The sequence below is a fragment of the Macaca thibetana genome, chromosome 6 (assembly GCF_024542745.1).
Source record: "Macaca thibetana thibetana isolate TM-01 chromosome 6, ASM2454274v1, whole genome shotgun sequence".
Classification (NCBI taxonomy): Eukaryota; Metazoa; Chordata; class Mammalia; order Primates; family Cercopithecidae; genus Macaca; species Macaca thibetana.
The window spans coordinates 33,141,953-33,164,513 of NC_065583.1; the positions used below are offsets into that span (position 1 = coordinate 33,141,953).

Below are 22,561 nucleotides of genomic sequence, written 5' to 3' on the forward strand. Positions count from 1 at the left end.
AATCTAACTTATATGTGTGTGTGTGTGTTGTGTGTGTTGTATACATGTTTAATAACAAATACAACTGAACACACTACCACGTGGGAGTGACCTGTGGAATCTAATGTTTTCTATCAATCTTCCTTTCTCTACAAATGCTGCCATTGCCTCTGGTTTTCTTAGGCTTCCTCTTGTTGAAGTTGTTTAATCCTTCAATCCTGGCATTTACGTATGCTTTATACAATTATGCTTTATACATTATGTATTTATTCTTTGCTTCTCAGGATTAAACAGCATTTTGAAGATACTGTACTTGACAACAGTCCTAGGTAACTGCTGAAGCTGAATCCTTTCATTGTAATTATGGCTTCTTAAATCAAAATAGCTTATCCTGTATCTTGTGTATTTGGTTTTTATGCCAAATCTCTCATCTTCTGAAACCATATTTACAAATCAAATTAAGATGTAAGTTCCATTTTCCCCTCTTAAATCAAATACAAATACGAATTAAATCAAATATGTTGTTGAGTACCTTTTTGGTCCTTGTTGCAACAATATGTGATTTCACAATGGCAGGTATTCTCCACTGTACTGAGAAGTCTATGGCAAATTAATCTTCTAGTGAAGTCTGTAATCTGTGTGTCAACTCAAACCAAAAATGAGTTCACAGGATTTGGGTAGTTCTGAATGGCAGCTGCTATAAGTTTCCCATGTAGAGTCCATGTCCTCTGACACGCAGATCTTTATGGTGGTAGTAACCTGTACTAGGTACCATAGCACTCAGGACAACAAAGCAAAGGGACAATATGTGACTGTCTTGCCCTCTCGTTCCCTTAACACCTGTTGGCTCGGCACTTTTATTTTTGCATTTTTAAGGGAGATTGTTGGGGAAAGATTTTACCTAGGTTTGAAATGCGTAAGAGTACACCATGGACATAAAGTACAGAGCTAGACAGCTGCATTTACTGCAGAAAAGTATAAAAGTCAAGGCTGGAAATAAAGATTTGGATTTAATACCATATAGCTGGTACTAAAACCTTGAGCTTGAGTGAAAATGTGTAGAGAAAGCTATCATGGACAAAAGTGGAACACAGGAGGTGCTACAAGCAAAGGAAAATGAAGTAGGAGAAAAATCAGCAAAATGGTTTCAGAGATGCCAAGAGAAGAAAGTGTCTCAAGAGTGTACAAGTCTAGGCAACAATGTCTAATGCTGCTGAGATGTCAAATTAGATGAAAGTCACGAAATGACCTTCAGATTCAGTAAGACAATCACTAGTGACTTTGCCAAGAGTCAAAGTGGAGAGTTCTATAGGGACCAAGTGAGATGAGAAAGTGAAGACATTGTCTACAGATGAATCTTTTGTCAAAAACTGTATACTCAGAGTGCCCCTAAAGGAAATCATGCCCTGTACACAGTACATCTCATTGTAAAAGCAGGTACATAGTATCGGAGTACCCTATTTCTCATTAATTACTATGTGCAAGAGTAGGCAAATGGGGAACAACAAAAGGATGGCTAGAAAAGATTCCTTTTCCAGTTCCTAAGCGTGAACTGGGAAACTGGAAAATTTGGTAACAAAACAATCTTACATCACTTCACTCATCAACAGAGGGATGGATGGAGTACCTTCACACATGGGTTGGCACACCGCAAGTATTCAGTATATATTAACGAACTGGACAGACAATTACATAAATGAAATAGAATAGTCCTTCCTAGCTAATGTACTTAATCTGCTGTGTGGAAGTGAAGACCTAATGATTAAAGGTACATGAAAGGTGCCAATGTGTAGCTCATGGTTGGTATTAATCTTTCAGTTCTTCAAATATCCAGAAATGCTCTTAATGTTCATGCTATCCATTGGTCTGGGAGACAATAAAAGATACTCCTTTGTCTAAATCCTGAAAGTTCAGTCTCAGACCTCAAGAGTTACCACTCTACCCTAATTTCCCCGGCATCTGTAATCCCTCCCATTCTGTAAGTATTCTTACACAGTCTGTGGACAAAAACAGTTTTGAAACAAGCAAGAAAAGAGAAAAATTTCACCTACTCCCTCATGTTCCTTATCAACTAACTTTCCTCAACGTGGAAAGTGACAAGTTGAAACAGGGGCAAAAGGAAACAGGATAAAGCAGAAATACAATACAAAGTAAAAATCATTTCTATCTGGAGCTCACAAAAGATCTGGGTTACCGTCAGCTGCAAACTGCTGCTCTCCTGGCTGTAGATCTTGCCGAAAGTCATTCTCCTCGTCTGAGTCATCTGGGTGATGGTGATTGTTGTCGTGGATGTTGGCATTGTTATTCTGGGCATTATTATCGTCATTGTTGGAGTTCTGGTTGCTAACAAGAGCTGATGAAACCCCAATTCCTGTGCCTGCACTCAGACCAACTCGAGCACAACCCTAAGGCAAAACCAAAACACATATGTTTATTAATTTGGGTTAGTATCTATCACTTCATTTTTAATATCCCTTCATTTCACCTTTACATTAGAACTAATATTTATATAGTACTTATTTATGAAATGCTTTCACATACACATAGAAAATCTTATTTAAGGCCTGCAACACTTCAAGATAGATAAAGGGTTACTGGCTTAATTTACAGATGAGGAGTCACACAAGGAGAAGAGATCTGCCCAACAGCACATGGCCAGTAAGTGGTACAGCTGCAATTTGAAACCAGGATTCTGACCTCGAATTCTGAGCTTTCCTCATTATATTGTACTGCTTCAACAGTGGGAATGTAACCATTAATAACTGATAAGAGAGAACACAAATGGTTGAAGGATTAAGTTTTTAATTACCTTAACAGTACAAAGTTCTATATGTTAAGCAGTTTGAAAATAACATTTTGTAAAACTGGGCAACCTCAGATTTCCCAGGCTATACAACTTAACAGAAAGATAGCAGCAAAGTAAAACACTCCCCAAATAAATCCTTAATTCTTATTTATACTTTGGGTTCCTAATTAGATTTAATCTACCAACCCAATTATATTTAATCCACCAATGAATTATTCCACGTAATAATTTCTGTTTTAAATTTCCAGCCTCACCCTCACCTTACCTTTTGTTTATATACTAACAGAGACGGCTTCCACTTACTTCTTCCTTACCCTTCCCCAGAGAACCCTTAATTCTCATTTAGAAGAATGAGAGGCCATGCATTATTACAACCTTTATGCTTTCACGGAGGCTGGCAGTAAAAAGTCTGACTATAACACTGTAAAGGCATATTGTTGAAAAGAAAAAAAAAAAAATCACAGGCTGTTTTTCTTTCCTGAGTATCAAAATAAATAAAAACTCCCTCAAATGTATCTTACCTTGGGTGGTTCACGAAACATCTGATCCAGTGAAATAAACTCTAGGCTGGGTAACAATTCAATAAACTGGCCAAAAGAGTCCAGCTTCAAAGCATGGCACCGTACTAGGTTGATATCAACCAATCGAGTCCATCTTGAGTGGTCTGTTGAAGAAATGACATGACCAGAGAAAACATAAGTAACACTTTCCCCATTACTGATGAATTTTGATACAGGTCACAAAGACTTTCAAATCCTTTTTTATTAAATAACTTTTCCTTTTTTTCACGACTTCTAAAACCTGATGATTCTAAATTATGATGTTTACATACCTAATTCCATTGTGAGAACTAAATGGCCTGGGGAACATTAATTTGAATCCAATCAGCCCTGATTTAAATGTGATCCACTCAACAACCTACATGGCTTTTCAACAATAGGACACTGAATTAAAAAATTATGGCATATTTATTTAATAGAACATCATGTAGCTATTTCAAAAGAATGAAGGAGAGTTTAATATGCTTGCTGACATGGAAAACTCTCCAAATTATACTTAGTACAAAAAACAAGCTATAGGACAGTGTATACACAGTAAGATCCTTTGGTATAATATAAATTATTTTTAAATGCTACACATATATATGCTGCAATATGCATAATTTGTCCAGAAAAATATACAAAAAACTGTTGATGATGGTTACCTTCGAGAAGAGGAGAGTTTTCATTTTGTACCTTTCTGTACTGTTTGAAATTTATCAAGTGCATGTATTACTTTTATTTTTTTAAGTGTTAACAGGAATTCTGAGTGATGGGATTATAGGCCATTTTTTGTTTTCTTCTTTATACTCTTCTGTATTTAAGAAAACAAACAAACCAAAAACCCAATAAATGTTATTTTTTTAAAGTCATCTACGCCTGCTACATCCTAAAGTTCATATTTCCCAGTAACTTCTTGGTTCAGCAGGGCCAGGGATAGAATTTAACTGCTGCTGGCACATGAGACATGACTATATTAATGAGTGATCTCAGCAGAGGTCCCAGCCCTAAAACAAGCCTGGATAGTAGCTTTGTGAGGAGATACAGATCCCGGTCAAGTGACTCAACAGCAGAGGAGGCTGTTCTGTAGGTGTCAGTGAGAGGCTTTGTCACAAGTACAACTTTCTCGGGCTCTCAATTTATTTAATGGTTTGTAAATTTCGGTATTTAAGAAGGGCCTTTAAGACAACAGATGACATTACTCTGAGAGGAAAATGAACTCCCACCATAAGGGAAAAATATCAAGTGCAAAAGTCACACTTCTACATATAGGAGATTGGAGGGGTAGGTCTGAAATAGACTGGGATTTCTAGTCAATAGAAATTTTTATCTCAGGTTAATGTCACTCAATGAAAGTTCAAAATACATACCTACTTTGTCCTTTCAGATGATGTGCCATTGTGAAGATAATTCTGAGAAAATAACTACACTATCCTAAGTCCTAGGTAGCAATGAACTAAGCTTAATTTTATATTCCTAGCCCAAAGAAGTACATATAAAAATCAGGGCACTTGAATCCACAACCTGGAGAGTATAAATTTCCAGGTAGAAACCTTCAGAAGTTTAAAGAGGCATTGAATACACTTCCAACTAGTTATCAAAGGTTACCAGAACTTGTATGAACAATCCAAACGAAATACCTACAGTTTACATTAGGAATGCAATCATATCACACATAGAAAACAAGGACAATTGTATTATTTCAGTATCAATAAAACATAGCTGTATTTGTAAGTCTGTAATACCTGAGATCCAATTGTATGGGTTGTGTAGATGAGGGCAATTGTAAATTGCCAGATATTTGATACAGGAAAAAACTTCATTGACTGCTTTCATCCCTATATCAGTGATGATACCAGGATTTTCTACCACATCAGCCAAACCATACTTCACCAGATCCGCATTAGCCATTCTGCCTAAAAAGACCAATCAATTTTTTAAAAAAGTCAAATTCTTAAGTGTTAGGGAGTGTTACCAACTTTGTATCTTACCAGTCAGCATAAAAAGTCTCTACCATCATTCTGTATCATCTGCTTATCGGGTTCAGGTATAATTTTAGGTTAGCTATTATTTACATATAGTAGCACTTCTTGTACAAAATAATAAATTATATTAAAAGTCAAAGGACAGCTAGTAGGAAAAATTATTTCCAATTGTTTAGAGAAGAAAAAAGGCAAAAATTCTTAAAGCGTAAGTGAGGACATATCATACTGGTTCACACGATGGTAAAGTTTTAGCTTTATCATTTAAAAGGAAAACAAAATCTTAAAAACTCAACTCCCTCACAGTAAAATGATGTTCTTGAAGCCCAGTGTGGACATGTGTAAAGAAGGGTAAACTCTGAGAATTTAAGATTCATTGTTACAACCCATGGCAATGGTTAGTAACATCTATTTATACCCTAAAAGTGCACTTCTTAACTCAAACACATGCCACTGGGCTTTAGTGCCTACTCTCTGGTCACACACTAGGGGTTTGGGAATACGTAAAGGAGGATCCTTTATCCTAGATCATGCCACTGAGAATCACACCTCATCCCTTGCCTCTTATCACTTCTCCCATCTGCCTGTCCCCTCACACTCCAAGATTCTATTAGTTCATAGTTACATCTTTAGTGTCTAGCATAGTGCTGGGGATACAAGAGCTCATGGGGATACATGTCTCTCACAGTCTGCAATCAATCAATACGCAGGACAAAGAAAACACTGCCGCTCTGGTGAAGTTGCCCTGAATATCACAGGGGTTTACACCTTTAGCTAGAACATGTTTAAAACAATCCATCTTCTTCCAAACTTCCAATTTTACCTTCCATATAGTTTACAGTTTTTCTCCTATAGTTCCTATTTTTGGTATTTCCTGGCACTTCTTACAGATTTCACCTTAATCCATTCTTTACAATTTAGCTGAGCTATTTTCTTTAGCTCCTGGTAAGGACCTTTTCCCTGCTTTTTGGACTTGAGACGAAACTTGCATTTTCCTTAAGATAGGGTAAACCTTGAACTGACCCTGTTTCCTGAGCACTACCTGAATAAATGCTATAACCTAACATGACAAATCAATGTTTTGCATTTAGTTTTTTGAGATGATCAACCACGTTTCTACTCTTGGGGCTTCCTGCTTGCCACACTCCTTCAAAATCCTGATGATATTACTTGAGATTCATGTTTGTTTTTCTTTTCAGCCCACAGGTCAGCTAAAAGTAAAAGCTATCATTTATTGAATACTTCCTAAGTGGCAGAGATTGTTGTAAATGTATATATCACTTTTCCCTTGATTCCTCAGAGCTACCCAAGAGAAAAGCAGGAAATCACCTTATCTTCATTTAAAAAATGAGAAGAATGAACTTGCTTAGGTCTCATGATTAGTAACAGACAGGCCTCAATTCTCTCCCCCTCAAGCTCTAGGACTAAATTCCTAGAACTCTAGGGCTACGACTATATTTTTTTTCTAAAATTTTCACTGAGTTATACATCTCTATCACTATTATATAAAGCTTACAGATCATAAATCCACATGAACAAAGAACTCTCTAAAGATTCATCTTTAGGTCATCGCTAGAAGACAAAGGTGATGTTCCTATTTATTTATTCTGCCAGACCTTTTATAACAAGAAAGTGACCCAAGTTTTACCAGAGGCCAGTCACCACTTCTTGGGGAGATGCTTCAAATCTAAATTACTGAGAAGAGAGAAACTAAGTGAGAGAGCGTGAGTGAACAGTGACCTCATGACATTGTCCATAAGAAGTACCACGCACCTATTCTGAAACAGAGAATCCTAGGCCATCTTTGGAGGGACAGAAGATAGTATGTATATGGAAGAAATGGTTAAACTGTGGCAAATAAGAAGAGAATGACAGTACAAAGTTCAACATAACAGACTATTAAGTATGAAACAGAACATGAAACAAGTTGTGTTGAAAACTATGAGATAATGATAGTCAAGAAGGTATTTTTACGCTATAGAAAAAGTATGTTGAGGAGAAAGAAACACTACAGGAAAATAATTGGTTATAAAGATAACACTGGAAGACAATTCTTCAGTAGACCTAAATTTGGCCATCCTGAAGGTACACAATTTGTCAAGTTCTGAGCTTTTGGGAAAAACAGAAAACAACATTATAGAAGTAATATCAACTTCAAAGCTAATAATTTTAAGTTACTATACAGACATTGCAGAAACATAGGGAATGTTAGATACTTCATTCAAAACCAGAAAAGCTTGATATCAAATGTATTAATTTTATATAAAATCATTGTACCAGTTAGCATTTTAAGCTATTTTGGAGAAAAGCTGATCTTTTTCAAAGCTGTATAGATTTAACGTGAATCTAATAGTCAACTGTCTAGAAAAGGATGGCTTAACTTTTTAAAGTAATCACCTATATTAACGAGTACCGTGAACAACAAAAAAGTAAACAAACAAAAAACCCACAACTATTATTGTAATATATACATTAGAAATGAAAAAGGAAAACAGTCATGTTTTTTGAGTGGGACTGTCCTGATTGGAAGAATTAAGCCTTCTTATGTTCTTCTACAACACAAACTAGATCCAAAGAAAAAATGTTATCTGCTATGATGATGAGAGTTCAAGAAAGACTTGTTGCAAATCAAGTGGGAAGAAAATGAATTCTTGAATAAAAACATGTTGGTGATGAAAATTTTCTTTCATATCTTATTGATGCCATATGGAAAAATAGTTTGAATAATGAATTGACATGCATTCAAACCCAAAGAAATGAGTTCTCAATTGTAAATGCGTAAGACAATGCTGTGAACAAGCTTTCCAACAGCAATCATCATTAAATGAATACTGACCATTATGTGCTCACACTATCTGGAAAATCCAGAACCCCCAGCGGGCTTATTATGGAAATGAAGAGCATGGGCAGGGAATGGGACCTCATCTGAGAGGACCATCAAAAGCTTCAAGAAGTGTGGCAGATCAAATTCAACAATGGAACCAAGGATGACATTCTGTGAAAAAAATGAAGCAGAATGGGAAAGAAACGTGGGCAGTAAAGTGGAGACAATATCAAATGTAGATAAGGTTCTTTTTCTGGTGTATTGTTAGTAACTATATTTTCTATAGTATGCTAAAATCAGAGGCAATATGGAAAAAAAATCACTGACATTTCTAATTTAAAAGTTTATTTTTCAAGACGTGAGAGCACCTAAGATTTTAAGTTGTCTTATGTTCAAAAAGACAAGGCACAACCCCAATTCAGATTTCAGTTTGTCAAGTAAATTTCCTACAGTAATTCTAGGAATTAAAATGAGATAAATCTTACTCTGTAGCAAAAACTCATCTACATATCCTAGATGAAGGGTTTCAAACTGGGGGAACTCCAACTCTGCCATCTTTAGGGCAGAAAAGACACCATCTTTGGTTAGGGAAGGCTGGATCCGAACTTCATGTAACCTGTGAATAAAGAGAGAGAACATATCAGAGTAAAACAAAAACCACCAGAACCAAAGATTCCTCCTAATATAAGTGTATTAGTCTGTTTCTATGCTCCTGACAAAGACATACCAGAGACTGGGAAGAAAAAGAGGTTTTAATGGACTCACAGTTCCACGTGGCTGGGGAGGCCTCACAAACATGGTTGAAGGCAAAAAGGAGCAAGTCACATCTTACATCATGGCAGCAGGCAACAAAAGAGAGGCTGTGCAGGGACACTCCCATTTTCAAAACCATTGGATCTAGTGAGACTTATTCACTATCACGAGGACTGCATGGGAAGGACTACCCCCATGACTCAGTCATCTCCCACTGGGTCCCTCCCACAACACAAGGGAATTATGGGAGCTGCAAGATGAGATCTGAGGGGAAACAGAGCCAAACCATATCAGGAAGACTCTGAAAGAAGTTTATGACTTTAGTGAAGTGTCACAGATGTCAACAACTTCCCTCCCACCTCCTCCATTGAAAAAACACAAAAACAAAAACATATTTTCTTCAAAGGAGTATCTGCAAAGTGTAAGGAAATCTTAGGCAGTACACTGAAGCTATACATTAAATAACAATTAATTACAGGTAAGAATCTTATACCAAGTGCTTTACTAAACCTGAAAAGTCAATGTGAGAATCTGCACCTGGTGCTGGTATTTGACATTTTGCTTAGGCTAGCTATTAATGTTGCATTTTAACCAAGAGTATAGTTCTGTAGTAGGTAACAATACCTACTTAAACTTAGAAACACTTTTATTTTAGACCCTGAGGTATTATTCTGAGGGACTAGGCTCAGATTTGTCAAAGCCGAGGTTTCCTAAAGCTTGCAGTCATTATGAGGTGTGTATTATGTAACTGCAGAATTATCTTAATTCTTAAGAAGGGTAAGTTTAAGTTGTGTTCATTATTTAGAAAGACACTGAATTATTTTTGGATTGATATGAAAGATGAAAGAGTGGTTTATTTTTCTTCCTTGAGAGTTCATTTTTCACAATGATTCTGTAAAAACATGGCTAGGATTTCCGGGAAAAAAAAAAAAAAGAAAGAAACACTTTTATTTTATTTACAATCCTAATCAATAATCTCTTGATGGAAAAAGCTGTGTTTTTGAATAAATTTAAAAAATGGTTAATTTAAAGAAAATACTATAAAATAAAAGTGGAGGTAGAACACTGATATGTAAGAAATAGTAAAAGTGGTATAGTGATACAACCACTTGGTTAACAATTATAGATGTGTTATAAGGTCAGACTTTGGAAAAGCTGATTTAAAACACTGATTTCTGAATAGCAAATATTATCACCAAGTAACTAGAACAATTCAGAAAATCATCCAGAGATTGAGACAATGGTCCTGAGAGGGCTACAGACACCAGAGCTTCAATGCTAACTTCTGTTGGACTCTTAGCCGTTTCCAGAAATTCCACTGCTTTTCTCTGATATGAGACCATGCCACTCTGGAGCTTGCTAGTATGCAGCTCAACTGGTTACCAGTATATAACATTAAGACTACCATGATGTTATACTCATCTGTTATTTAAACTTCTTTGTATTTTAAATTTGAACAAGGCTTGATCAAAAGTACACACATATGTACACACACGTTCCACAATTTTTTGTAAAACAGGGAAAGACACAATTACTTCTAAAGTGAAAGACACAATACAAAGAGGAAACATACCTACGGGCAGCAGTAATGATGAGGTAACCAAGATCTACTTCAAGAGCATTTTTGCAAGCTCCCAGAACAATAGTGTGCAAATTTCTAAAACCACCTGAAGACAAGGAACAAAAACAAGTGTTTCTTTTGACCACAGTATTTCTAGTGAAGTACTTATATACTATACATTATAAAGTATTACCTTAGATGATAATTATTGGTTTAAAAGTAAATCTCAGCTTTGTTTTTACATTGAAATTAATATCTTAAGATGAATTATAACTACTAGTCACCTAAAAGGAGATGAAAGCAGACCCTCATTTTGACAAGACACTCTGATGGCATCTGAAAACTACTCTAAAAGATTCAGACTGTTAAGTAAGGATTTTTAGAAAGTCAGAAGCTGATGAGATAATTGTAAAAAAAGAAACCCTGCCATTTCTGGCCAAATTTTGAACCTCCAAATATCATACGGAACAAGACCAGAACCACTTTAACTGATTTTTTTAATGTTTCTGAAACTTGTATTTACCTACAAAAAAGTACATAAATTACTAATGTATAGCTTAAAGAAATGACTGACTTATCCATTTTAAATTTGTATAAATAAAGTCACAAAGTATGTATACTTTTGCGTCTGGCTTCTTTTACTAAACATTCTGCTTATGAGATTCATCCATATCGCTGTGTAGCTGTAGTCTGTTCATTCTTATTGCTGTACAGTATTTTGCTACATGAATATGCCACAATTTAATTATCCATTCTCTTGACGACAGGCATCTTTCCATTTTGGGATGATTAGAAACAGTGCTTCTGTGAACAATCTTAAAAATGTCTTTTGGTGAACAAATGTAAACATTTCTGTTGGGTTGAAAGCCAGGAATGCAACTGTTGCTATGTGTATGACCAACTTTAGTAGATACTACCAAACAGTGTTTCAAAGTGGTTGTATGAATTTATATTCTGACCACCAGCGTATGAAAGGTTCTGTTGCTCCACATCCTAGCCAACATTACCGTTTTTATCTTTTTGATATTAGTCATAAGTAGGCATAGTCATTTTAGTGCTTGAATATCACACTGTAGTTTCAATTTGCACTTCCCTAATGATTAGTAAACTTTATCGTTTTTTCATGTTTACTGGATTCTTGTGTGGAAACTTTTCTATTCAAGTATTTTCCCATTTTTTTCTATTGAGTTGCCTGCCTTTTTCTTATTCATTCCAGGAGTCCTTTATATCTTCCCAAAACCCGGTGTCTGTATTGCAAACAGCTTCTCCCTTTCTGTAGCTTGGTTTTTCACTCTTTTTTTTTTTTGAGACTGAGTCTCGCTCTCTCGCCCAGGCTGGAGTGCAGTGGTGCGATCTTGGCTCACTGCAAGCTCCACCTCCTGGGTTCATGCCATTCTCCTGCCTGAGCCTCCAGAGTAGCTGGGACTACAGGCGCCCGCCGCCACGCCTGGCTAATATTTTGTACTTTTTAGTGGAGACGGGGTTTCACCATGATAGCCAGGATGGTTTCCATCTGCTGACCTCGTGATCCTCCCGCCTCGGCCTCCCAAAGTGCTGGGATTACAGGCGTGAGCCACCACACCCGGCTGGTTTTTCACTCTCTCAATCATGCCTTTTGATGGACCAAAAAAAAAAAAAAAAAAATCTTAATTTTAATTTGGTATAGTTTATCAATCTTTTCTTTATGGTAAATGCTTTTTGGTGTCCTGTTTAAGAAGACTTTGTGTACTCAAGGTCAACAAGACATTCTTCTAAGCTATTTTTAAAAATTTCTTTTTAAAAATTGTTCTCATTTGAATCTATGATCCATCTAGAATTAATTTTTGTGTGAGGTATGCTGACTTCTTGAATAAAATATAAGGCAGGGTCGCCCTTAAAAATCGATTAGAGAAGAAAAGTCTCTGTTTTTCTTTCAGGACCTTTATACAAACTCAGCTTTCAGCACCTCTCTACAGGTCTTCTCTCTAGTGAATGGAGAGAGACCTTCTTTTCGTTTTTGACTTTTATCTTGTTAACTATCGCCATCAATCAAAATACTGCTGGTCTTAGGGGTTGTTTCATCCCACTGGCTAAATGTAATACAGTACACTTACACCACACTTGACTGACAAAATGTCTAGAAATGTAGTGTTTACTTTTCTTAGATTTCAACAGTATTAACTATAATGCTGTTTGTTAACAATGGTACTTGATGACTTTCCATTTTATTTTAGAGAGCCAAAGTTAGATTTTTGGTTTCCAACTATTAATCATCCATTTTGCTAAACCACATTTTTTTTTTCTGCAATGAGATGATTAACATAGAGCATATTCTGTTATGTATTATTTATCTATTATTATATGATAAATATTAACATTACTAATGCCTAAATTTTTTTTGGAAGCCTCACCAAAGAATGCTAGAAATCCCTGTTAACATTTCTAAGAAAGATTCCAAATATAAGAGGAGGTATTATTAGCTATGCAAAAGTCAAAACAAGCCAGAAAACACGTCTTATCACTCTACTGTCTATTTTAAGAAAGTTTAATGTGCACCAAAAGAAAATGAACACTAGCTATGCTCATGGTTACTTATTGTCCATCAAATACACCAGAGAAAGCACAATTACTGACAAGCATTTTCTTTTTAAAAGACTTGCCAGGGAAGTTAAATAAAAGCTTAATGATTTTTTAAAGTTGACTTTTAAAAAATAGTTAGTAACAAAAGAAAATGAATACCTGATCTCCAACTGTCTTCAACAACATGTTGGATAAGACCTCCAAGGAAAGGAACTCGAACCATTTCTAAGTGTTCCAAGTTTCGGGCAGAGGCTAAGCCTGTTACTAAAGGGACATATTTCAAGGAATTTGTGGGTCCTAGAAAAAAAAAAAATCTTTGATAGAACAATGTAAAGTGCCTTAAAATGAATTTCAAATCAGTGAAAGGCATGTATAACGTATAAACTCTGTATCTTAAAATGACAGCCAAATTGGCTCTCTGCAATCTAGTTCTTGTTACAAATGGAAGTGTTAGCCTATTAACCATACATTTACTCAGCATAAAGGTTTTTCAGTAACACTGGAGAGAGATGTAGTATTCTGTAAATTCTCTAAAGGCTCAATAGTTTTGAACCCAAACTAACTAATGGGAAAAAGTCAAGATAAAAATTTGATCCTTCAATCAAGTAAACAGCTCAATCATTTAACCATCTCTATGACCAGTGTTGCATTAGATACTACAGAAGATCACAAAAGATATGGTCCTGTCCATCAAAAAACGTGCAGTTGACATGGAGCTAGAACTAACATAAACAATTATAGAAGGATAAGAAGGCAGACTGCATCAAGTATAAAAATAAGGTCTGCCATACTCCATGAAAAAGAAAAAGAAAGAGGAGAAAAGTAAGTTGGAAAAGGCAGAACCTGAAGAATGCATACAAAAAAAGAGGAAGAAAGTGCACATCTCAGGATAAGGCAACAATAATCCAGCATAAGAAAAGACATTGAAGTGGAAAGCTGTATGGTTGTCCAGGGAACAATGAATAGTCAAATGTGATGATAAAAGAAGGTATATCTTGGAAAGGTGTCAGAATAAGGCTATCAAGAGGGGTCCTGGTTATTTTGACCTTAAGCAGAGTAGTTCCCCCTTAATGCTCTAAGTGCAGGGGTGTCCAATATTTTGACATCACTGGGCCACAGTGGAAGAGGAAAAATTGTCTTGGGCCACACATAAAATACACTAACATTAAAGATAGCTGATGAGCTGGAAAGAAGTGGGGGGTGGGGAGGGGAAAGACCGTGTGTAAATCTCATAATGTTTTAAGAAAGTTTAAGAATTTGAATTGGGCATCATGTGGGCTGTGGCCAGCGGACCGTGGGCTGAACAAGCTTACTCTAGGGCAACAGGGACACTAAAGATTTCTGTTTAGAAGGATAATACCATAAAAGCTATGTTTAAGGTAGATTAAGGAAGCCAACTATTTACATGCAGAATGATTCAGAGACCAGAGACCAGAAACAAAGAATACTGAAATTTAATAAAACAATCCTATGAAAAGTAAAAAGTGCCTGTAAAAAATACAGATATTCTGAGTTGTTTTTGTTTTTGCTGAGGTCAAACGCAAATCATGTTTCTAATGTCTTTAAAACAAAAAGTACATTTATCTTCACAAGATGAGTAAGTTATAAGACATAAATAGTAATAGCATCATATAATTGTATTTACAAATGTAGCTAAAGTTTGCTTCAGGATATTTTTAGAATAGCTTATGTTTAATTCCACCATAATTGTGTACCATTACCTGCACAGTTCCTCATGACGAAAGTTCTTAAGCTGATACAAAGGAAGTCTTTAAATGGCTGTGGTTTAGTAAGTCTTACCCACTTCATATAAAGGTGCCTTAGCATTGGGATACAAGGAATTTCAGGAACATTCACCCCTAAAACACAAATATAAAAAAGAACAAACAAGAAAAATCACAAAACTATACTACATTTTGCTTATAAGTTCAAGAGTCTATTTTTCATATTAACAGTTTAACTGGTCAAGGATTTTTATCAGAACAAATTACACAAAATCTATTAAGTTTGCCTTATTTAAAACAGGTTTATAAAGAACTATAAACTGACTTAACTTTTTTAGAAAAGGCCAATGGGAAGATAGAGTTTAAAAAGTATTTCTATATCTTAGATTAACACGTAAGTCTTTCTCATAATCTTACAACTCTCCTAGGATACATTTTCCCAGAAGAGGTAAAGTGAAAATGGATTATCGAAAGCAAAACTACAACGATGGAGATGGAACACACAAATTTACTATTTGACTACTAATGTCCACTGCCCCCCAGTAGGAAAACTAAATTTCTCAGTGCAAAGTCAGCGAGGTGGGTTTAAATATGCAAATAGATATCTGGAAGATAGCCAGACACAGAGCTTTAAAAGTTGTTTTCTACAAATATATGAATCTTAAGACTTTGTAAATATGTGGTAGAAGCCAGCCAGCATGGCTCTGAGAAAAGCAGAAACCTGCCAGTCATTTATTTTAGAATTTCAGATTGGTAAAGGTAATTTGATGCATGGGATCCATGAGTGGCTTAATACTAGAAATCATACCTACAGAGGACCACGACCAGAAGAAGGGAGGTGTAGCGTGAGGTGAAAAAATACAGGAAATATGGACGAAAGAAGATAAAAGCCAAGGAAGGGACACAAATTTATTAAAGAAATCCAAGGATCCAGGATGATGGCATTTAACAAACAGTAGTTGGCAAAACTATTTAATGCAATTTTTAAATTTGGAAAATAGAAGCTCTGCTAGCAAGAATAACTAGAGAATGCAAAATTGGAGTGCTTGAATGGTCAGTTCTTTAAAGGCTAAATTCTGCCAAATGTTCTTATTGTAACCTACAAGGATTACCCCTTAACTTGTTCCTCTCAAAATAGCATCACTCTGCTATTTAACTCAATTTAGCTTGAACTACACACACACATAGTACAGCAACAAATGGGAAGTAAAATTAAGGATGAGACAAAAGGACAAAAAGCAGAAGTGAGGTACGGATTGAGATGTACGATGCAGAAGTCACAAAGGTAAGTTCAGCATCTATTTTAATACTATCAAGATGGTAGTAATGATTGTACTGATTAGGAAACCCAAGGTGGCAAGAGTGAGACAGATGCAGAGAAGACAGTATATCCTAGGCCCAATCCACTTTCTGTCCCAAACTCTATAAACAAAGGACATAATTGCCCATTCTCTTGGTAATGTTCATTATTATTAATTTACCACACCTCTGCATCACCATAATACAGTGTTAAACTGTTAAATGATTCCCATAAATTAATGCATTTTAATAAAACTTAACCTGTACTTATATTTGCAATGAACTGTGACAGGCATTATAGAAAATATAAAGATATGAAAATAAGTCTTTGACCTTAAGGAGCTTATAAGTTTCAGATATTACAGAATCCTTATATCTAAAAATCCAATTTCAAACTAGACACCACTCCCTAATCTTATAAATGAAGGGCTGCTAGAAATCTTTACTTTTCTCCCATAATTGTGTATCTTAAGTCTTATTTAAGACCAACTCCTTATCATTCCCGATGCCCTCCCTTTACCACCTGAGTTTCAGAAATTTCCAATTCTTTGGACCATCCCCAATACCTAGAATAATGCTGAAAACATATATACTCTCTCTCTCTGTGTGTGTGTGTATATATATATACAGAATAAAGTAGTAAACAAATATTAAAGAACAGACTATATTAACAGGGACCCCCGAATTCCTTTCAGTAGCGTAAGCCAAAAGTGACAAATTTGAGAAAATATTTACACTTTTTACTTAAGTTGAAGCTATTGGTATATAATTTCAAAGAATATTCAGATAGAGAATATACACTTGGTGAAACAGTATTTCCCTCACCCCAGTGGATCTTTAATGGGAAATCTGAATTTTTATACAGGTCTTGAAAACATTTATTTTGAAGTCATCAATCAACAAAGCCATCTCTAAAATTCTCATTATTCTTTTTCAGTGAATATTCAGGTTATATGGCATTTCAGGGAGTTACAACTGACCCAAGAAACATGTACTCACCAACTAAATGTAAAGTTTGAATTTTGGCTCCTATAGGAATTTTCAGTTTATTTTCAGGAGGAATTGGAAAGGCTCCATTACGATTACGGAATTTCCCCAAAATATGAACATGGGGCATATATGTCCAAATGGATTCTACCAATTCCAAATGAGAAGTTTCCACACCCTAGAAAATAATGCCAAAGCAAGCATAAGAAAGGATTTTAATTTAGCATCCAAAGCTTTTATTTCTGTACCACAAGATGCTAAGTACACAATGGAACTTAAAAGTTTGTAACAGATGATTTGCATGTGAGTAAACAAGTCTATCATTCTTTGGTCTATTATTTCATCAACAGTTGATGCCAAAATGTCCAGCCAGGTGCACTCACCACTAAGTTTGGGCATGCCTGCAAAGCTTCTAGGACTCCTGGAATGCTAAAAGCCTCATGGCCCCTTACTCTTCGCCTCTCAAGGTATCGAGGGTGAAGGCCATATAGCTGTTCAACATCTGGCATCTTCTTTAATAGTGTTAGAAAACTGGAATCTGTAAAGCCTGAGAAGTTCAGAAGTATTTAGAGCCAGGTTCGTCTTTCTGTTCATTAACACTTACTAGGCACTTCTGATTTTTACCAAAAGTTAAAAAAGACTTCCTTTTCAAATTTCCGTAAGGCTAACACTAAAGCTGAATAAACATAACAGAAAATATACTTCTTTAGTAACAGAGGAAATGTGTCAGAAACTCCACTTAATCTGAGTTAATACTTTATGGAGGAGGCTTTTATTATTGACCGTTTGGTTTTTGTTCCTTTTAAGGCACGGAAATCTTCAACAAAGAACACCCTTTTAACCCAGATAACTTGGACCTATTTGGTGGATGGAGCCGGACCACCCACCTGATCACCACCACCCTTCTCCTCCCCCACGGGTACTCTCTTGTCTGTAAATCCTTCAGGGCTCTGCAGAACACAACTAAAAATATAAATAAGATATGATCCTCATCCTTAGGAAGCTCACAGTTCTGACCTTATTCCTATCTCAAATTATTCTATCCATTTTCTAATAATTACTCTGATACTCTGTCATATGTTTAACTGTTACTCCCCTGCCATTTTAGACAATTAATTCTTTTGAAAAAGACAGATGCAAGTCAGCTAAGAGAACCAGAGTGATCCAATCTCAGGGGATGCTGCTGATAGGAAGCTATCTATCCAGGAGACCATAGCAGGAATCAACAAGATGGGAACAGAGAGAGGCAGGTTACTTCCACAGCAGAAGCTGTTGGTTAAGTAAGTGGGGAGACAAGTCTCATATGGATGCTATTTTAATTTGTTACAAGGGCTTTTTTATTTTTAATGAAAGTGGTCAGAAAGCCAACTGTCTGCTTATTAATCACAAATAAAAATATTAACTGTCAAGAATAAAAAGTAGGCCCCAAATATTTAAGTCTTACATACTTTTTTGACAGTTGTTTTATTTGTAAGTTATCTCACTTAACATGTAAAGTCCAGACATATTAACTTCAGTATCACAAAAGTGAAGAGTAAGGAGAGACTAGAGATTACTTGATCTCTAATTACAATAACAATTCTTATAACTTTCTTGTATAGTAACTTTTAATTACTGAACAATTCAATGTGTTAATCATTTTGTTTTTTCATTTATTCTCACGACCAAATCAGAAAGGTTATCACCCTATCTAACAAGCATAAAAAATGAAGTTGAGAGAGTTTAAGAGCTTCCAAATGGCAGTGCTGGAATCTAAAACCAAGTGTAACCTCTGCAATGTTTATCCTCTTTTGTCACATATGTTGCCTCCCACGAGAGAAATGGGGAAAGTTCTACCTTCTTTACAGAGATGGAGTGAGAATCCAAAGAGATCACATACATAAACCATAAAGTACTATTATATAAAGAATCTGGGTTAAACGCCAGAGAACTGGTCAGGGTGGCATTAGTGAGCAAGGTTAGTGTGATCTGATCTTAGGCTAGAGACTGTTTGCTTCAACTCTCTTTTACATTCATTGCAAAGATGGGAAGCCTTGGGCTCACAGGTTATTTATCACAGCCTAAAAGTCAGCAACATGCAGTCAAATTCTTCTCTAATTGGTAAGTGGTAGTAATGTTAATGCTAAGACTGTATCACATGGGAGTTCTGCCATCCTGCCTTTATATACTGTATTAATCCCATCTTCAGAATTCCCACTGGCCTAACCTTTGCAAAAGCAAAACTAATATAAGGAATAAGACGATCATTTTCACACTGCCCTAATTTTTTTTCTTTCCTGATATAAAGGATCATTCTGAAACAAGATGAGATGAATCTTTTACCCTTAGAATGGCTTTTATTAAATATTTGAAAGCAACCACGGTTTGCCTCCCACAAACCTATTAATCAGTTCCAGCCTCAGGTCTTTGCAATGTTCTTTATAAGAAAGTATATATTGGGGCCGGGTGCGCTGGCTCCCGCCTGTAATCCCAGCACTTTGGAAGGCTGACACAGGCGGATCACAAGGTCAGGAGACCAAGACCATCCTGGTGAACACGGTGAAACCCTGTCTCTACTAAAAATACAAAAAATTAGCAGGACGTGGTGGTGGGTGCCTGTAGTCCCAGCTACTTGGGAGGCTGAGGCAGAAGAATGGCATGAACCTGGGAGGCGGAACTTGCAGTGGGCCAAGATCGCACCACTGTACTCTGGCCTGGGCAACAGAGCAAGACTCCATCTCAAAAAAAAAAAAAAAAAAGTATATATTGGTAACTACTATGGCCAACTGATAAGAGTTAGCAACTGATCTGATGACTCTCTTGAAAGGATGCAGCACCCACCTGCACAATTCCAGTATTCCAGAGCTAACCTGTTCTGTTCTATAGAACAGAACAAGACAATTATCTCCTCCAGCCCTTCACTTCTATTAAGGCTTTTTTTTTTTTTAATTTTTTGGTCCCCTCTCAGTCTTATACCATTTTCAAAGTCTCATAATCTGGACATCATAGAAAAAGGATGACTTTACAAGACAGATTCATAATTGCAAAACAAGAGTAACTAAATTGTACCAATTAATGGATTGGCATTAAGTGAAAAGAAGCTTTTAATTGCCTTTTATTTTAACTCCTTCCTTTCAAGTATGCCTTGCTTAGCTAAAGCCATTAACTTTCTTTTCAGGTGGTCTCTTCAACTGGGAACAATTTGTAGTGGTTAGGAAGCTAACTCTGAGTTCTTTACCTGTAAGCTCGGTCAGTGCCTTATTCGAGAATCTCCAAGACCTACTATAGGCCATTTAAAGAAATTGGAGTTCTGTGGTCTATTTTACAAAAATGGCAAGTATTTATTTAATTAAAGGGTACAGTTTAGTTGTAGAGGAAATCTATGATGAAAACTGTTACCATTCAACGGAAAACCCGCATCAGAGAGTAAAGGACACACACGGTCTAATGTGATATACATATACTCCATTAACCAAAGGCTCATGTTCTCCAATCACATATGTGTGTGGAACAGGCTGATATAGTTACTTAAGGACAGGAAATGAAAAGAGCAGACTATTGAAACAATAAAGCCTCAGGTAAAACGCATTTTACAAACCTAAAACCCAACATGAATAATTTAAACAAAATCTTGCCTCCCTACGAGGTGACTTAGATTGCCTTTTTCAAGACAACAAGTAACTTTTTATGAAACCATTGTTACTACTTTCCAATAGGACACTACTGTACTTTACAGACTAAATCCACTTACCACTTGGCATGTATTCCCACCACCGCCCTGCACAGAGATCTACAACTCTCACAACTCGCAGATACAGGGTCACTGCTTCCTTTAGCTTCCGGGAAAGACATTCCATACACATGATATCCTGCAGAGGGAGGTACCTTTGTGAGAGAAAGAAACTCATATTTATCAAGTGGGCAAGTATCACCCCTCACCAATAAGTTATTTTTTTTTCCTTCTTCCAATCTCCTACCACTCAAATGAAATAAGATCTTCAGACAGAGATTCAAAGCTAACATGCATATATGGTCATATATGGTCATACAGCTTTTTACTAAAAAGATAAGTCAGCAAATACTTGAGTATCCAAATAAGGTATTGAGCTCCCTCCACAGGTCATTTGATAAAACCTGCCTTTCTTCTTTTGAGTTTTCAAGGACAAAGAAAATCTAAAAACAAACCCCCCCCCAAAAAAAAAGAAAAGAAGAAAAAAAATAAGTGCTTTTCAAGATGTGATGAGAAAGGAACCTGAGAAAGATCAGAGAGAATTACTCATTTTGAACATGGGCAATATTATTGCATATCTTTTACAGAATCTACTTCCTGTAGGGACACTTTGCTCCCTCTCAACTCCACCCTCCTGCTCCTGCAAACTCTACTATCTTCTCCACCAACAAATATGTATGCTAGCTATATAGTACACAATTTCTTTTCCCAGATTTTTTTTTTTTTTACCTTTTAGGTCACATACACTGATAAAAGTATTGCATAAGTATTAAGACACCTCATCTGAATTACAACTTCCTCTTTTCCATTCTTCTTTATTATCTTTTCCTGAAACTTTCAATCAACCCTGACTTTTGTTCTGTTATATATTCTGAAAGGTCTATTTTTCTCTCTTAAGACCCCTCCACACACACTTAATTAAATTTTTTGAAAAGTTAAAGCTACCTTTACCTACTGAACCCGTATTGCGTCACACTCCACTCATTGTTTCACAACAACCTTAAGCGGTAACTAGCTGGTTCCTGTTTGTCATACAGTTCTCTCCCAGTCCTTTTTCTCCCCCTCTCTGACCTGCTGTGTTCCCTACCCATCTCTGGCTGTTAACTTTAGCCAATGAGAAGCACCAGCTGGAGGGCTGCAGGTGGCAATGCTGCCTTTCTACTGCTGCTAATCCCGTAGATGAATTCTTCATCATCGCTTACTTGTTCCGTAAACTCCACCTACACCTCTGTAAATAGTCCCTTCATTAAATTATCTTCAAATTCCAGGTAAGTGTATTTTGTGTTATCTGTTGGCACTTCACTGACATAGTAGACACTATTATTACTCCATTTTACAAGTGCTGAAATTAGCTGAGAAGAATTAAACCTGCAAAATGTCACATGGCTAGGTAAGAGGGCGAAAGGGTCAGGAATGGCAACACAGTTTTGTCTGACACTATCTGAAAGAAAAGTCCACATATGCCCGTTGAATATTCATCTGATCCATTTTTTTTCTACTTCTCGTCCCTCTTCTTACCCCTTTAAAATGATTTAAATCAAATCTTATACAAAATAAAGCATTACTGCTAGCCATAACTTAATTTAGTCTCTATAACTTAGATTATAAGTAGAATTTTTCAGAAACATGACAACACATTTTATAAACAATGAAAAACATTAAATTTGCTTTCTAAATTAATTTTGCCGCTGTAATATTTTTCTCCTAAATAATGTTATCCAACGTATTTGCCTAGGTTAAATTTATACTCCCTTTAAATACAAACAGATGAATAATCACAAAATCAAGATTATTTTACATCATATTTTCCCTAAGAAGTAACATGTTTTTTCTTCATAG

General features: G+C 36.0%; 1 protein-coding gene across 6 annotated transcripts in view; it reads right to left on the bottom strand.

Annotated features, from left to right (window-relative positions):
- FBXO38 (F-box protein 38) overlaps nucleotides 1–22,561 on the bottom strand; it is a 79,070-nt gene that overhangs the window by 22,924 nt on the left and 33,585 nt on the right. For all 6 annotated transcript variants that reach the window (XM_050793975.1, XM_050793976.1, XM_050793974.1 and 3 more), the window contains exons 3-12: nucleotides 20,744–20,877; nucleotides 17,397–17,560; nucleotides 17,026–17,191; nucleotides 14,725–14,862; nucleotides 13,163–13,300; nucleotides 10,457–10,550; nucleotides 8,616–8,746; nucleotides 5,070–5,240; nucleotides 3,307–3,449; nucleotides 2,174–2,384 (exon numbers count right to left, since the gene is read on the bottom strand). In XM_050793975.1, coding sequence (XP_050649932.1) covers nucleotides 2,174–2,384; nucleotides 3,307–3,449; nucleotides 5,070–5,240; nucleotides 8,616–8,746; nucleotides 10,457–10,550; nucleotides 13,163–13,300; nucleotides 14,725–14,862; nucleotides 17,026–17,191; nucleotides 17,397–17,560; nucleotides 20,744–20,877 — 1,490 coding nt within the window. The remainder of the gene's footprint in view (nucleotides 1–2,173; nucleotides 2,385–3,306; nucleotides 3,450–5,069; nucleotides 5,241–8,615; nucleotides 8,747–10,456; nucleotides 10,551–13,162; nucleotides 13,301–14,724; nucleotides 14,863–17,025; nucleotides 17,192–17,396; nucleotides 17,561–20,743; nucleotides 20,878–22,561) is intronic.